At 38.9% G+C, this 16,534-nt stretch overlaps 1 protein-coding gene across 2 annotated transcripts in view; it reads right to left on the bottom strand.

Moving 5' to 3' along the window:
* The window catches only part of THEMIS (thymocyte selection associated), a 77,974-nt gene that overhangs the window by 48,459 nt on the left and 12,981 nt on the right, over positions 1-16,534 (bottom strand). For both annotated transcript variants that reach the window (XM_039707372.1, XM_039707373.1), the window contains exons 2-4: positions 15,787-15,945; positions 7,588-8,046; positions 3,803-4,845 (exon numbers count right to left, since the gene is read on the bottom strand). In XM_039707372.1, the coding sequence (XP_039563306.1) occupies positions 3,803-4,845; positions 7,588-8,046; positions 15,787-15,945 (1,661 nt within the window). The remainder of the gene's footprint in view (positions 1-3,802; positions 4,846-7,587; positions 8,047-15,786; positions 15,946-16,534) is intronic.

Here is a 16,534-nt window from a genome sequence, read left to right as displayed (position 1 = left end):
GTACTGAGTGAGTACACTGAATACTGACTGAGTACTCCCACAGGAACTTCTCTCCAGGAACCACTTGGCAAAAGGGTGAAATGTTCTATTGTTGAATCTGTAGCATTAACTTCTAGGGTTTTATTGGGTCATTCTTACTTTCTAGATAAGCTCACAAACCAGAAACTGAATGACCATTTAATTCTACATGTCAATTAAAACCCTCTCTGAAATTCATTCCAATGATTCTAGCAAAGAGAATGAAGATTTCTGCTGAATTTTACAATACATTTTACCATGAGACAAAGGAAACAAGTTGTTATGTCATTCCTGTCCTCAGCTGGGGATGCTTGTGTGTGGAGGTATTGGCTATTGGACCTGCTATAAACTAGTAATATCAGGTAAATATCTGCTATATGAAGTATATATTATTTTCATCATTCAATACAGGCTATTTTTAAAATTTGTTTAGTTTACATGCATTTTCTTGGGGTTTGTCTTTTTAAAATCAATTAGCAAGTAACACAAAATTGCAAACATATGCGGTCTAGATGTTTCTTACACAAACAACAAGTTGATATGAGAGGGGAAAGGGAAAAGTCTATACAGTTCTGTAGAGGGGAGAGGAAAGATCCCAGGTTGTGGAAGTGAAAGCTTTATCAGCAGGAGCTGAGCCAACTTAATTAACCCTGTGAAGGGATTGGGCAGAGTACTTAGTTAGTGCAGCTGTATCATGTTTGAGAATTCATCTGCTGTCTCTGGACTTTTCTGAACTGTGCAGACATGCATGCACAGTTCACATTGCACCTTGCACACAAGCAGAGGCTGTTCTCACACTCGTCTGAGGTTCCAGTCCACACTGGATGCCATTCTCAAACAGTCCAGGGACTCACATGACCAAAACTATGCAGTGATGCATGCAGCTCTGCTCTTGGGCCCAGACTTTCCTTATCAAGGTCAGAGAACAGCAGGAAGAGACAGCTGGAGCCTCTCTGCCCTCACAGTCTTGCTGCAAGCTGAGGCCATCAAAGCAAGCACAAGCTGTAGCTGAAGGTGACCCATGCTTACAGATAATCCTCAGGTATTGGCAAAAACCAGACAGATCTTAGTCTTCTGTGGACCCATGCAGCAGCAGCATTTTATCCTGAAGCTCCAAACCAAGCAGAGCTTCCCAAACGGTGTGCAAGGAAACCATTCACCACTCTCTAGCAAGCAGCCAGAACTCCCCAAGCACCAGGCAGGGAGCTGCCTGCAGGAGGAGCGTGGCAACTCACGCAGCACTAAAGCTTATCCCAGGCTGCCACCCTGTCAGGCTTAAGTTCAGCTCATTAGGACGCTCATCTGTTATTTATGCAAATAAGCCTATGCATAGTCACAAAATATGCAAAGATGGCTATTTATCAGTTTGGCACAGTTTCTGACTTCCTGAACCCTCAGACATTCCTGATAGATTTAAAAAGAAAACACAACGTCCCCTAGTGCTGCAGAGGGGCCAAGGCAGAGCCTAGCTGCTACCATTCACATCTTCTCAGAGGACTCATGGTGCTCAGGGTAGAAAAGATAATGTATTCTATGTGACTTTGAACACAATATGTTATAGCTCAGGATGTTTAATCTAGTGAATAAAGGATCTCTACTTGTTTCACCTTCCCAGGGGAGGAGATTTACAATATGCATAACTCCAAGCATTCTGACTACAGTTTATTATTTATTTATAACAGGCACCTGCCCCTCAAAAAATTAGAAAGAGTCTTCTGAAACAGTGTTTAAATTATCTCCTTTGTCTGGACAGCTGCAGTCTAAGGTTGCTCTCACTTATGAATGTGCAAAGGAACCTCAGCTCATCCCTCCTCTACCCTTACCGCTCTCTTCTCACATTAGGAAAACATTATCTTCTGCATGAGCCTGATCAGGAGTCAGCATACACCTGCTTTTCTGCACACACAGCCATCAGCAACTGCAGGAGGTTTGAATCCTCCTGACAAGGGTACAGATTGACCATAAACAGAGTTTTAGGGAATTTTCCCCCAGTTCTTTACCCCTGGCCAGTACCAGGGTGATTGCTTTCCTATGAGCTCCATAGAAAAGTTTCTCATGTATCCTTCCTTGTACAACTGGATTTCTTATTTAAGCTGCCCAATGTTCATTGTAAAAATTAGAAGAAAGACCTGCCTGTAGTAAAGGCAGGAGAAAATGTCACATCTTTTTTTGGTAGTACCCTTATCTTAGGGAGCCACCTTATCCATTCAATTCTCCTATAGACTGTTGGAAACATCTCCCAGGTTCTATGTGGAGTTTTGGATCTGAATGTGGTCTTGGAACTGAGGAAAGAGAGAAGGAAACCTCCAGCAGGCAAAGAGGTGCTCACAAACACTGCCCTTTCAGAGGCTATAATTGAACTTCAGTTTCATACCAACACACAAAAAAATAATTCCATCTGAATCCCCCAAAATATAATAACATGAGTTACATTGTATTTAAAGCATAGCAGTCACACAGCGTGCTCAGTTCACCCTGACACCAAGATGATGATCTCATCAGGAGAGACAACAGTAAGAGCAAGAGTAGGAAAACTTGTGGGTTCAGGTACAGACGGCTTAATAAATGAAGGAAAGAGGGGGAAAAAACCCCCAAAACAGTGATGCAAAGGCAGTCCCTCACCACCTCCCACAAGCAACACAGGGTGCTCACAACACAAGATGATGATCTCATCAGGAGAGAGAACAGTAAAAGCAAGAGTAGGAAAACTTGTGGGTTCAGATACAGACTGAATGAAGGAAAGAGGGGGAAAAAAACCCCAAAACAGTGATGCAAAGGCAGTCCCTCACCACCTCCCACAAGCAGACTGCTGTCTGACCTGTCTCTGAGTTATGGCTGCCTTCCTAGTCAAATCACTCAGTTTTTATTGCTAAACACAGTATTATGTGTCATGGAATATCCCTTTGTTCAGCTGGGGTCAGCTCCCCCACCTGTGTCCTCTCCCAGCCTCTTGCCCAACCCCAGCGAACTTCCTTGGGGAAGCCTGGGAAATCGAGAAGATCTTGACATTGTGGATGCATGGCTGTAAAACAGCCAAAATATTTGTGTGTTATCAATCCAGATTAAATAAAAATACTTTACAGACTGGTGTGAAGAAAATCAACTGCACCTCAGCCTCACAAAGACTAATGAACAAATGCATTGTCTTAGTTAATTAAACATCAAGAAAATTGTCCTAGAAGGGACACTTCCACCTCAGCCTCACAAAAACTAATGAAAAAATGCATGTCTTAGTTAATTAAACATCAAGAAAATTGTCCTAGAAGGGACACTTCTTTTTTTAACATCAACTTCTATTCTAAAAGAACTGCTTTTTAATTTTTTTTTTCCAAACCTATTTCCCACTTGGGTGAGTGCAAAACAATGAATTCAAAAATTTCAATACAACCTGTCTCTCTGTGAACTTAATTCCACAATTTCCAGCTGAGCAAAATTATCCTTACATTGTGAAAACATATGCTTCCCCTTAATAAAGATTTAAATACAGGCAGTTCAAATCCCTCCCTTCACTTTTACAATGGTGCAGTAAAGGATTATCCATGTAAAATTACACAGCCAAGATTTCTGCTGTGAGTCGGCATGGTTCCGTTGTTTTTCATGGATCAATTAACACACACTGGAGATTTTAGCCATTCCTGTCTGTAATTGCTAATTTGCCCATTACAGGGAGCTGAGAGCCATCTGTGTACCTGGCATAAGGATGCAACAGTGAAATGAAGACTTTAAACCCACAGAACATGACCTGCGGTTGTAGGACATTCAAAGACAAGATGGGACACCCTACCTTTGGAGCTTGTAGTACATCAGACACACCTTGCTTAGACACTGCAAAAGTAGGTGGTGGTGCTGTTGTTGGCTTTTTGGGAGGCCTGGGTGGTGGATGGAGGGTTAGGTTTTCATATCTTCTCAACATATAGTATTCCTCTTTGCTGACTTCTTCCACTGTTGTCCTAGTCACAGGTGGTGTAAGTGTCTGGACATCTTTGCTGAGCAAATGGACCAACATGTTTAAGCGATACACAGGAATCTCCCAGCTCTCCTCTGGACTGCTGGAACTACTGATCAGCAAGTAAGAGTCTGTGATTTCTTCTTCAAACTGCAGACCAGGAGCAGCAGCCAAGACATCTTTCTCGATGGAAAGGTCCCTCACGGACACTTTGACATTAAAAGGCAAATGGAATTCTTTGCAAATCTCAGAGAGGTGGTACTGTTTCTTGTCATGAATCACTTCTACAAAGCCACCTTCCATGTACATAGGGAGGAGCACTTTTTTGTACGAATCACTTAGTATTTGCTCACAAGCTAAAACATCTATGAGTTTCTCTCCTCCCTCATACAGAACTCCACTAGTCTGGCATTGCTGAACTAGAAATTGATCTCCAACTGAAACAGAAAAAAACTCTTTATGCGGGGAAGTAAAGGCTTTAGTTGCTACAACATGAAGTTGTTCTTTTTCATTTCTCACTATCTCTAAGTCATAGGCAGTTGGAAACTCCCGAGGTCTTCTCTTGAACTTTCCTTTGTAGCTCATAGGGATTAAATAATGTCTTTTGGAGGAATCACTTCTCATCTCAGAGGCTAGGACTCTTGCTGCCTGGTACTTTTTGTAAATGACAATCTCTTTCCCTGCAGACAATAAGTTATAAGGTTTTTGGTTTCCCGAAGGCCCTTCCATTATCTCAGCAACCATAGGAAATTCTTTGCTTGTTCTCTCAAATATATCTTCCAAAGAAAGTGGCTGAAGGAAAGAGCTAATATCATAATGGTCTGTTACATCCTTGACCTCAACATCCAGATCTGAGAGGAGACGAATTACGTCCTTTCGAACTGAAAAGAAAAATAAATATATTGAGTTTTGTTTTTAAACTGACACTGAAATAAAATGTACATCCTGTTGGCCAGATAATAAAAGTACCTTCCCTAAGGTGTGCATGTCCATGTGTAAATGTGCACCACTAACTAGGCCAGCCAAAGTCTGACTGTGGTAATTTGAAAGATATGGTTAACAGATATGCATGAGACCACACAAATGAAGAGAGACAATAAGGTGTGCAAGTGAACACAAAATTGAAGAAAAAGAAAAGTCTAGTTCATTATTTCCCCCACAACACCTCCAAGTTTAATCAGTTGTTTATCTTCTCAAACTCTTGGGTGCAAGATGTATTTTTATTCTTCTACTTCATAGCAGTTTAAGGTTTCTCTAAAGAAATGACTGGGGAAACATTTTCAATAAATAAATAGCATTTGGATCCATTAACAATATATTGCTGCTATAGCCAGGCTGGGAGAAAAGGTATTTTTATATTTATAAAAATAATTAAAATATCTATAATTATTAGGAAATAATATCACTTAACAAAATGGTAAAGCCTTTGTATAATTAAGAGTAAATTATTTTTATGAATTAAGACATTTTAATATTATTTTCCTCTCTGGAACTGTTGCACCTTTTTCTGCATCACCTGCTTTTATTCACTATCAGAACTGAGCCAGTGAATTTAACATCCTGACGGGGAACAACAGCTCTTTAACCACAACTGAACTTGCAAAATTTTGAATACAAAACTTCCAAGAACAAAGCTGACTATGTAATTAAGGCTCATTTAAGAATTTGGCTCCAAGTCAGTGACACCACAGATCGCTGACCAAGGCAGTAAAATTTAACAAGCAAATAATATTTAATTACTCTCTTCAATAAGATTTATTCTGCATAGACCTACACAAAGGGATAGTATATTCTGGATTCACATTTCCTTGTAGCAGGACATACCAATATTTTATACTGAAAAGTTGGTATCGGATTTATTTTATATGACAGAGTTCTATGACAGTGATTCAGGGTCTGTTTGTTCCAACTCTTCTTTTGTCACATTGACACCTTGAGGTGATAAATATTCTGAGCACCACAAGGGAAAGAAAACAAAGGAAAATGACTGGTGAAAATGAAACTTTCTATGATCATTTGTGAGAGTTCCACACACACAACTTGTTCATTATTAATAATGAGACTTATAGAGGATTCCTGCTCACAGCCTGTGAAAATGTAATCAGTTATCTGAGTTATCAGGAATTTTTTTTTTTATAGTGGGTAGTAATTCTCCTACTTTATCTTGTGCCTATTTATAGATCTTCTAAAAATGGTGAAAATCCATTCTTCATGGTCCACAAGAAAGTAGTTATTCATGTACCATGAAGCCTACTTTTCAAGTTTGTATTAAATAGTTATTTAGGACATATGCAATGCTTCTTAAATGTTGAGAACATAGTGAAACTTAAAATAAAAACAACAAATACAATCCTTACTGGAATAACTGACCGGAAGACAAGTGAATAACAAATATTTCTGAATCTTCTGAAGGTTTTCAGGGGCATTAAATTCCTATTGATTCTGCACATATATCTAAGGATACAGCAATAAACCTGAGATAATTGAGTTTCAGGAGATGAGTGAGATCCCTGAATCTAGCTAGAGTTACAGCAAACATTACTTTAACATTTTACATTTACATTACAGTTACCTTATTTTGTGACGTTATATTTTCCAAACTCACACATTAAATCATATAGCAAGCACAGCTGAATGTCTTATGATAAGCATATAGCAACTATGGTATATTGTGTTAGCAGTTTCTGCCTGTTTTTCTTTCTTTCTCTTTTGTCCATTTACTTACATAATTCAACAGAGAAATGCTCAATTGTGAAAAGATTTCTCACTTAATATCCTCATGAATGTCATACTTCTGTTAAGATTCAATTTCTACAGAGCTTGTTGGTTTGCTTCTAGTAAATGCAACAAGCAGCAAAAACTTCCCAAAAGCTAAGCTACTATCCTTCAATCAGAACTCAGCTGTATCAAGGTTTTGGTGGAGCAACTAGAACAAATAGTGTCATAAATATTTTGGAATTTTTTAAAATAAAAACTCAAAGCACAAACTTTTAAAGATACTGGTTTTATAATCTTTCTGTTTCCTCAAACCCACAGGTTTCAGAAATTGTCAATGAGTTTTTTGTGTTTATATTCAGTTGATATTTGTTTCTGCAACAGAATGAAATAATATGATTTTCCTTTCTCTGACATCCTCATTCTGAAAATTAAATGGTAACTATTGTAACATGTGCAATTGGTTTTTTTTTTCCTTTTCTTTTTCTACCTCCTAGATATAGCCATAAATGATCAAGTGTCTTCTCCATGCCCAAAGTCTAAGACACAAAGAAAGAGAATCTGGGAACTGGACAGAATTCCTAAGCTCAACCTTTTTACAAACTGAGCTTAGGAATTTGCTATGCAATATATTTTCAGTGAGGATTTAATTGTAGTGATCAACAAAATTGCAACAGAAAGAAATGCAAGGTAATAATCTGAACAAGCAGATGATAAAGAAACACTAAACAAAATATATTTTTTATCTTTCTTCCTCTTGGAACTAACATTAGTGGCAAATATGGATAATGAATTTTTAACAAACTGAATCTTTCATGGTTATTTTAAGAAAATGTTGTGTATTTAAGGGTACTTTTGTACTTTGCTACACCAAGTTTAACAGAACACTGACTTTAATTCCTACTTACATTTCATTACTGCCTGCACCTCATAGACAGGCATGAGAATCAAACAGCCATCAAAATTCTCAGGAAGTGGACTAGAGGAGTCCCACTTATGTAAAGTATTGGAAAGTTTAACAATCCGGTTTCTACCCTTAGGGATTTTCCATTCTGCAATCTCTTTTAGGGTGTATATCTGGTCATCTTCACACTCATAGAATTCTCCTTCTTGTGAAAGGGGCAAAGTAAAGGAATGAGACTGATTATTTCTGACCATGACACAGTTCACAGCCATCATCCCATGGACCTCTTCCACTGAGTTGAAGGTGATCTGCTCATCATGTTTGATAGTGAAATTTTCCAATTTTATATCCTTGGCGCTGTAGAAAGAAGGATGGCCAAACCTTGTTGGCCCAATAGAGACTGTTCTTGCAATTTCTTCAATGCTGACATATGGAGTCTTATCTGCCACAACCTTATAAAGACCTAAAAACAGAAAACTTGCATTATAAAAAGGGAAATACACAAAGAAAGTTATGCTAGATTTTAGACTGTGAATGTTATGAAAATGGGGAGCAAAGCACATAAAATAATTCACAGATGATAGCTCAATTGCTAAAAATACAACTCTGTAGAGGTAATATCAGCTGGTACAATGTATAGACAGCTGGAATTAGTGCTTTCTGATGTGTATCTAATTTCTGACATCCAGCATTCTTAATCCACAGTACATTTTTTCTTTGCCACAGAAAAAAGAAAAATTCCTCTCTGTCTTCTCAGGAAACCAGCCTTTGAGACTGAAATGCAGATGTGGTATGAGGAAACACAACATCAATGTGATCAGTTCATACAGGATAAGTTTCTTGTCTAAACATCAGTACTATGTAACCTTCCACATGCAGACTGGGAATTCCTAGACCAAGTGTGTTTAAAGATGCATCCCAAACGAAAGAGTAGCACCTACAGATAAGAAAGAGCAAATAGATTTTAGCATATCTGACAGCCCAGTCCACCAGCTGGATTAATTCAAAGTCTGGGTGTTGTAGCACTCCAGCCATCACGAGGCAATTAAAATGCTGAAGTTCTGCAAGGCAGAAGTTGTATCTGAGCTTCCCTATCTCCTAGGGACATTATTACTTCATGTTAATCATGCCCTTTGGATCTGTCTCATTAGGAGCTTCCATTGCAAGAAAATGTGTACATTTCTATATTTGCATGAGGGTTTTCATAAAGGAAGATGAGCTGGAGGGTTGAGAGGACTAAAAAGCAGGTCTTAGCTGAACTGTGTGATTCATCTGTCTTCCTCACGAGGCGTGGCAGCATTGTGAATGCTGCCTTATGGAATTGCAGCGCAGCTTCCTGAGACAGACATTGACAAAGACTTGCTTTCGAGTGAATATAAGCGAAAATAGAGGTTATTTCTAGGCCAAGTTTGCTAGTCACAAATAAAACAATAGCTACAGCTACAGTGACAAAGAAGCCAAGCTCCCTGGGAGACACTGCCTTTTCTCCCTTTGTCTGCAAAAGCCAACCAACAAAAATCCTATGGCCTCGCTCCTCCATGCTATTGACTCCTCTGGACTGCAGAGAGGGCTCTGTGTGGTAAAGGTACACTCCCATCTGGCCATCAAGGAGGACACATGGGATAGGGTATCAAGGAGCCTGGTTGGTACCACTAAAGACACTTTTATAGCATCTTCAAATCCTATGAGTAGTTTAAGCTTTATATCTGAAAGGTTTTAAATATCCTACCTAATTGTCCTCAGCCAAGTGCAGGATGTCCCAGCAGATACCTGGATTTCAGTAGGGTGAGATGCTGCCAGAACACACAGTTGCTGCTGGATCTTGGGAAGACACTAATTTCCTTTGCTAGACCTCCCCTGATTGTGGGATTGTTTAACAAATTGGATCATGGGATATTGCTTCTCTTAAAAATAAGCAAGGTGCTTATTTTCTTCAAAACTTTTTCCTTTACTGACTTTCATTACTGACCATAATCAACACAACCAGGGCCCTGCATGGTATCAGGGTGGCCCTAAGGTTGTATTTCTTTAAATGGATGTATCAAATAATTACTTCTATCACAACAGCCTTCTAAAATTTTTTTTTTGGGGGGGGAGGGTGTGGTTCTGGCTACAGGATTGCTGTGGCTCTTTACAGTAGCAAAACCCTGTACTTTCACTTTGTAACTTTAGCATCATTCTTGTTAAAGGAGACATAATTAAGAATCTGTCTGTTAAGTAGCTTTTAACTGAATTCATCAAAAGATTGGGCTTATTTGCTTCTGTGTGTCCCATGTGGCCACTGGTTACTCTGGGAACTAACATCTCTGAGGGCCTGTCAGCAGCCTAAGCAGTAATAGCCTCTTTGATCTACTGCAGAAGTAGTGACCAGTTGCACCAATGTCACCTATTTCAGCAGTTCTGTACCTTCACAATTGTCTGTATGACAGCCAGCTTTTCCTGTGTGAAGTCAGCACCCCTGTGTCAGTGCATCCTCTACATATATGTCCTCACTGCAGGAAAACCTGCAGGAAAACCTCCAGACTTGTCCCTGGGCTGCAAGGAAGGCACATGCATGAATGTACAAAGTACAACTTGAACACACTTTTCTCTCCCACTGATATTTGGTATGTTTCTCACTGCCATTTTTAACACAATTATTAGTGAGGAAGATATCTACCACAGTCCTAACCACCACTGGAGCGTGTCAGTGCAGTTCAACACAAACAGGTTCATCAGCATTTAGAAAGTATCACTGTGACAAGGCACCAGTGACAAACTGAAACTGTGGAAAAGACAAACAGTGTTCTAGCATCACGCTTTGCAAGCACAAGATGGGTATCACCTCCTGGAAGTGCTGGGAGAAGACAAATAGGACCATTCTTCATTAAAAAGGATATTCAAAATACTTATGATGTGTCCCAAAGGCAGTAACTATGCTTACCCATGTGTGATATAGGAGCAAGTGTATGCTTCCCACAAATTCTCCCGAATTACATTGAAAAGGCTCCATAAACTGTGCAAAAAACTTCCAGTTGAAAGTATTTGGCAAGGTATGGATATAAGGAACATTCTTCTCTTCTATGGGTTTGACAATAGTCTGAGGCTGCTAGTTTTGCTGGGACTACAAAGTTATTTGGAAGGCAACTATTTCAGCAAGAAACCGATGAACATCCCAGGTTGGACAGCAGGTGTCATATGGAAGCATAATTATCAGATTTCATTCAAAAGTAGACACCTGATTAACCCCTTGGCTCAGGCAAACTGGCTTTGTCAAGGATGGGAGCAGAAGAATGTTTGCCTTCTGTTCTAGTGGTTTTCATAATTGTGGTGATAGAATGCTTGCTCAGGCAAGAGAAGAGCCATGTGGCCTTGAGTACCTAACTACTGTATTGATAACACTCCTGACATGACCTAAGAGCCACCTCTGAGTGGCTATGAGCATGCAAAGTTCCATATATTTCTCTCTACACACAACAGATAAATATATAAAAGGTTATTTTGGTATGTTGGGTGGAAGTCACTGCCATATTCTGCCATGATATCCTCTCTTAAATGCTCTCCTTGATACTGTATATGTGTAAAAACCAAAACAAAACCGCAAAAACAACAAACAATAGTCTCTGGAACAATTCAGAGCCTTATTAAAATCACTGTGAATCAAATTGCAAAAACAAATGTTTTCCAAATCTAAGATAACAAGGAAACCTCCAGGAGAAGGAGACATATGGTAAGTTTGAGATGCTAAAATTTGGACATTTTGAGGTCAAACAAAAATATTTTTCTACTTTTTCATAAACCACAAAACTACTGAATCAAATTCACTTAGACTTTCCCAAGAGATCTTGGTGAACTGTAAGGGGGAAAGACAGATGGTAATAACAAATTTGGAAGAAAGTCCATCTGGTTTATCAAGATCTGGCAGTATTACTCCTATAGCTCCTACTTTCTAAATGCAATCTGGTCTATAACCAAACTGTACTGATGTCCAATGGTGTGAGGGAAAATAAAAAAATCATATAAGTAGAACTATAAACATATATAATAATACTACATAAGTCTCTATACCTAGTGACATTTCACTAGCTGAAGTATCTGCCTAGACATAATACAATGATTAGTAAGCCCCAAACACCATCAGCCCATCTTTTCAACAAGTTGACACAGAGAGAGTTTGAGAATCTGAGAAAATTATTTCACTGGTATGGGAGAAAAAACACAGCCAGTGGATCACAAGACTGAATGTGCTATGGGAAAGTATGTTTTGATAGAAGGATATTTTTACTATTTTACAGAAGAGTATACACAGCTCTCCTTTACTGGCTGTAGTGTAAAATGTACCAGCCTGGAGCTTTATGGACTTCCTATTTTCAGTCTTAATTAGAGTCCTGAAGGAAGGGAGTATTTTACTCTCTTTCCACCACAGAAAGCTGAGAAAACCAATAGTTTGGCTTGCCTACTAGAGTAGCAAGCAGCTTTCAAGAAAAAAGAAGAGCAGAACAAATCATCCATCCCAGAGTAGCAGTTTCTGTTCCCAAAGTAAGGTTGGGAAGGACACAGTTTCTACCTTCTCTGGAGACTACTTAATTCCTATTCCTCTTTTCTCACACCTCCAACACCCACTCACTACCTCTTCTGCTTCAGCATCCTCTTCCTCTCATCCTGTCCCAAAGTCCAGCTCTTCCTCACCTAATACTGAGAGGAGCCTTTTAATGCCTAACCCCTGTTCTTCCACAGATGTGTTGCGTGGTCACTGCCAAGTCTCCTGTCTTTTGATTTGCAGATGAGTACTAAAAAGGGCAGTCATGCTCAGCTATGTGTCTGTCAGACCACATAGGAATGAGCAGCAGCAACAGCCAGGAATCTCATGAGAACAGGGACAGTCCAGTGATGTTTTTTGTTGAAGAAGGAATACAATAGAATGAAATGTAATAATTTGTGCTGGCAAACAATTCAGCTGTTGTGCAAATTACGTATTTGCTAATTTACTAGTTGTGAAAATTGTATTTCAGAATGTGGTTAGATGTAGTCATTGAAGTGTCTAGAGTAACAGCAGACTTGTATTATTTTACCCAGTGTATGAGCACAGAAAGAATAGCCCAGTCCTCTGAGGCATGAAGAAGAACAAATTAGAATGAGGATAAAACGAAATAACACAGATAGTGAACTTGCGGTTGCAGCGGTTTCTCTAATGCAAAGGGCAGATTAGGCCTTTATCAAGGATCTGATTTGCCAGAGAAGAAAAAAATGAGTTCTGAAGACTGCAAATATGTTAAGAAAGACAAAGCGTAGGGCTCATTTAAAGCCAATGAGCCCAGTTCTTCACTCTCAGAGCTGCTATCCCTAGAGTAAACCAAATAGGAGCATTGCTCATTTGTGCCAGCATGCATGCAGTGAAAGGATACATGAGCCTAAGGCATGCAAAAGAGCTATGGAAAAGGAAATGGAAAAGAGCATCAAAGAAATAGATTTCTTTGCATCAACGCTGGCAAGACAGCACTGTACATACAATGTAAATACAGGGTCAGCCTCCTGGAGACCTGTGGATATTTTTATTGAATTAAGTCAAAGGCAGCTTGAAAAAAGATTATTTGCAATTCAGTTCCGTGCTTCATTCAAGAGACGGGGCAAGCCATGTTTCATGTACAAGGTTTCAGTTAGATCTTAGCACATGTATGTAATAAAGTGAAAAGGAAAAAGGTCAAGAAAGAGCAAGAGACTCTGCAGTCTTGACTCTGCAGAGCAGAATCATTCATCAGCTAAGAACTAAACTACAGAAATGACAAATTTACGTCTTACCAAATAGCTCTTGAATGCTTAAGAGTACATATACAGAGAAAAAGAGGAAAGAGGTGCTCCCTGTTGGGCTAATAAGAAGTGTCATTATGCCCCTCTTCAGTGCTGCTGTTCAGTAATACCCATCATGTGGAGGATAATAATGATAAATTTCAGCAAAATGAACTCTGAATTTATTTTTCAAGTGAAATAACCCAGTTTTCTAGAACACTGCTTGGGAGAGTTCATAACTATGCATGAAAATTGTAGTGATTAGATCGAATTTGAAAATGTGCTCAGCAGGGCAACAGCATCCAAATGCCAGGTTGTAAAACTGATCACTTGAATGCAAATAAATCCCGATTCACCAGGTTCAAGCATTTGAAATCACAAGTCTTTCTGTTCTAACAATCGAGACCTTCAATATTAATAAATTTAGGATTACTTTTATCACTCTGTTGTGTTAGATATTTTAGGATTCAAATGTTCAACCTCATCTGCCAATCAAGATTTAGAATATATTTCTATTGGTGTATGTATTTTAGAGATAGAAGAAATTTTAATAATATCAGAGAAACTTGGATTACAAGAAAAATACCAAGTATCTTGAGAGTTCACAGGAGAGTGATATTTCAATATCTCTAGATAGCCACAGATAATTAAAAGGTCTTTGATCTCTACGTCTGGGCCCTACTAGTGCTTGAAAATGGTATTCCAAAAAAGTCTTTTAATAAGTGGTCATAGAAACCATTCTGATTCACAGGATAAGAAAAACATGAAAGTAAATTGAGGATCCATTGCAGGGGCGGGGGGGAAGTTATATATATACAGCTATTTCAGAAAGAAATATATATCTTAGAGATGGCAAATAAAGGCATAGCAAAAGATATTTTTCTATAGAATTCAGAGAAATATTTCATTCCCATGGACTTTTACATTTTATTTGTTTCAATAAGTATGTCTTGTCTCCCTCCGCAAAAAAAACATGTCCCAGCTTGGAAACTGGCACAACCTAAACCCTAGACATGCACGTGCACACTCTGGCATACTCAGCAAGACTTTAGAAGAGCACCAATGGGTTATTAAGTCAAGCACTCAAACACTAGAAAAGACTCATATTATGTTCCCAATGCAGCATCAATTTAATTTCCCATGTGCTTTCAGTACAATACAGTGCTAATTAAATATTTAGGGTGTTTTTTTTTCTTTTGTACAAAACTGTGGCCTCATTCAGTCCATTAGCTAGACTGATGGCCAAAGTGAGTCCTGGACGTGATCTCAGACTCTTGAAGTCTGTTGTGTTCTGTGTGTGCTCTGTACCAGTGTTTCCTTTATGCAGGTGTCCCAAAGCTTCACCCCCACTGCCCTCCTCATGCAGTTTTCCAGCTTGCTTATTTCCTCTCACCAAGGGGCTCCCATTACCTCTGCTGTCTGCAACACTCCCAGCATAGGAAATGCCCTACTTGCAAACTTGTGGGTGGGTGGGGTCTTCCTGTGCTGCTGAAACCACCTGCAGCTGTCTTCAGTCTCTGATCTTTGCATAAAAAATCTTCATCCTTCGGTCCTGCTCTGGGGTCAAAATGTTGTCTACCATTTTCCCAACACAGTTTGTCTCCTCCACTTCCCACACTTGGAATACTCATATGGGATACACACTTCTCCCTCTGTGCTTTAATCACTTCCCTGTTCAGTGCTGCTGGGCCCTAACAGTAGAGGAACTGAGATGAGAGCCAAATTCAGAAATCAATAAATATGACACATGATGAACTAGTACTGGGTTCAGTACTTGACCAGCTCTCCTTAACAAGGCAACATGGAGAGGGGAAGATATGGTTCAAGTAACAAATCAGTACCACATGCCAAATTTCACGTCTATCCTCCAAAATATGAATACATTTGGGTTTCTCTACAGAACAGTTAAAGACTTTTTAAGCAGAAAAACACATCCATTCCCCCTCTAATCCTCTTTCCAAGCATGGAGCAGCCACTCTGGCCATCATAGAATAAACCATTAAAACAAAAGCAGTATTGAAAACAAAGTATTGAAAATATTTTGTAACCATAATAATAAAATACAGATGTAGTAATGGTAAATACATTATAGTTTAAGAACACAACAAGGAAGATTTCAGCTCAGACAAGGTTTGGCAAAGTCATAAGTAAATGAAAATATTTTTGTTGTAATTCTTACACCAAGGGACTCCAAGTGTAGAAAGCATTACCACAAAACTTTATAATATTAATGACTTCTATCCAGGTTTGAGAAAGGACTGTAGGAGTTGAAATTTAAAAACTACTTGACTGTTTCTTTATCATCTGATAAAACTGTATTCTTGACAGCTGAGTTGTAACCTCAAATATCAATCAAGATAGCAAATCAATAAAATGAACAAAGGTGATTACTCAGGGCTATAATTTCTCAAAAACATGTATTCATGAAATACTATACCAGGAAAATTTAGTGGTAATTCCACTTTGGCTGAAAACTGGCTGACTTCATTATTCTCACAGATACTTGCTATGAGTTTATTAATTTTGAAGCCAATAACTTTAATGACATCTTCTGTTGAGAGGGAGAATTCATTTCCAAACATCTCATAGACGGAGTCTGAAAAAAAATGCAAAAGGAAAGAAAAACATTATTTAGCTTTTTCTTAACTTTTTCATGTGTCTTTACCTCTATGAGTGAAAACAAAAATAATACTTAAAATATAAGAAATAATACTTATCTTGTGATAATTAGCCTAATTAACTCAGGCACTAAAAGTGCCTCTGCACAGCTCAAGGCATAGCATATACCATAGGAAACAACAAACTACAGCAGGAGACAAAAACCCACAGACCCTTGAAGGTACCCAGGGAGATGACAGGAGACATCCAAGTGCAACCAGCATCTGAGCTTCCTGTGGTGACAGAAGACCTGAAGAAAGTACTGGAAATTGGAAGACTGACAAATTAACAATGGGAACCCCTATCCCATACTGAAATGAGCATATTGATTCAGACCTGGCAGCAAAAAATTCCTTTTCTGTCTGTCACGTTCAGAACTTTGAGAAAAGGAACTAAGTAATCCAGCTGAGTGTTTCAGCACTTCCTCAGCAAAACCTGGAACTGTATCTTGTCCCACCAAAACCAGTCCTCCTTCCCTTCTCCATTCTAGTTGTGGTCAACCTTCACTGTTTCAGAAGCAGATGTAC

Source organism: Passer montanus, unplaced genomic scaffold, assembly GCF_014805655.1.
Source record: "Passer montanus isolate IOZ18808 unplaced genomic scaffold, ASM1480565v1 scaffold2, whole genome shotgun sequence".
Classification (NCBI taxonomy): Eukaryota; Metazoa; Chordata; class Aves; order Passeriformes; family Passeridae; genus Passer; species Passer montanus.
Note: the sequence above shows the minus strand (reverse complement) of the source record. Positions and strands in the feature narration are given on the sequence as shown.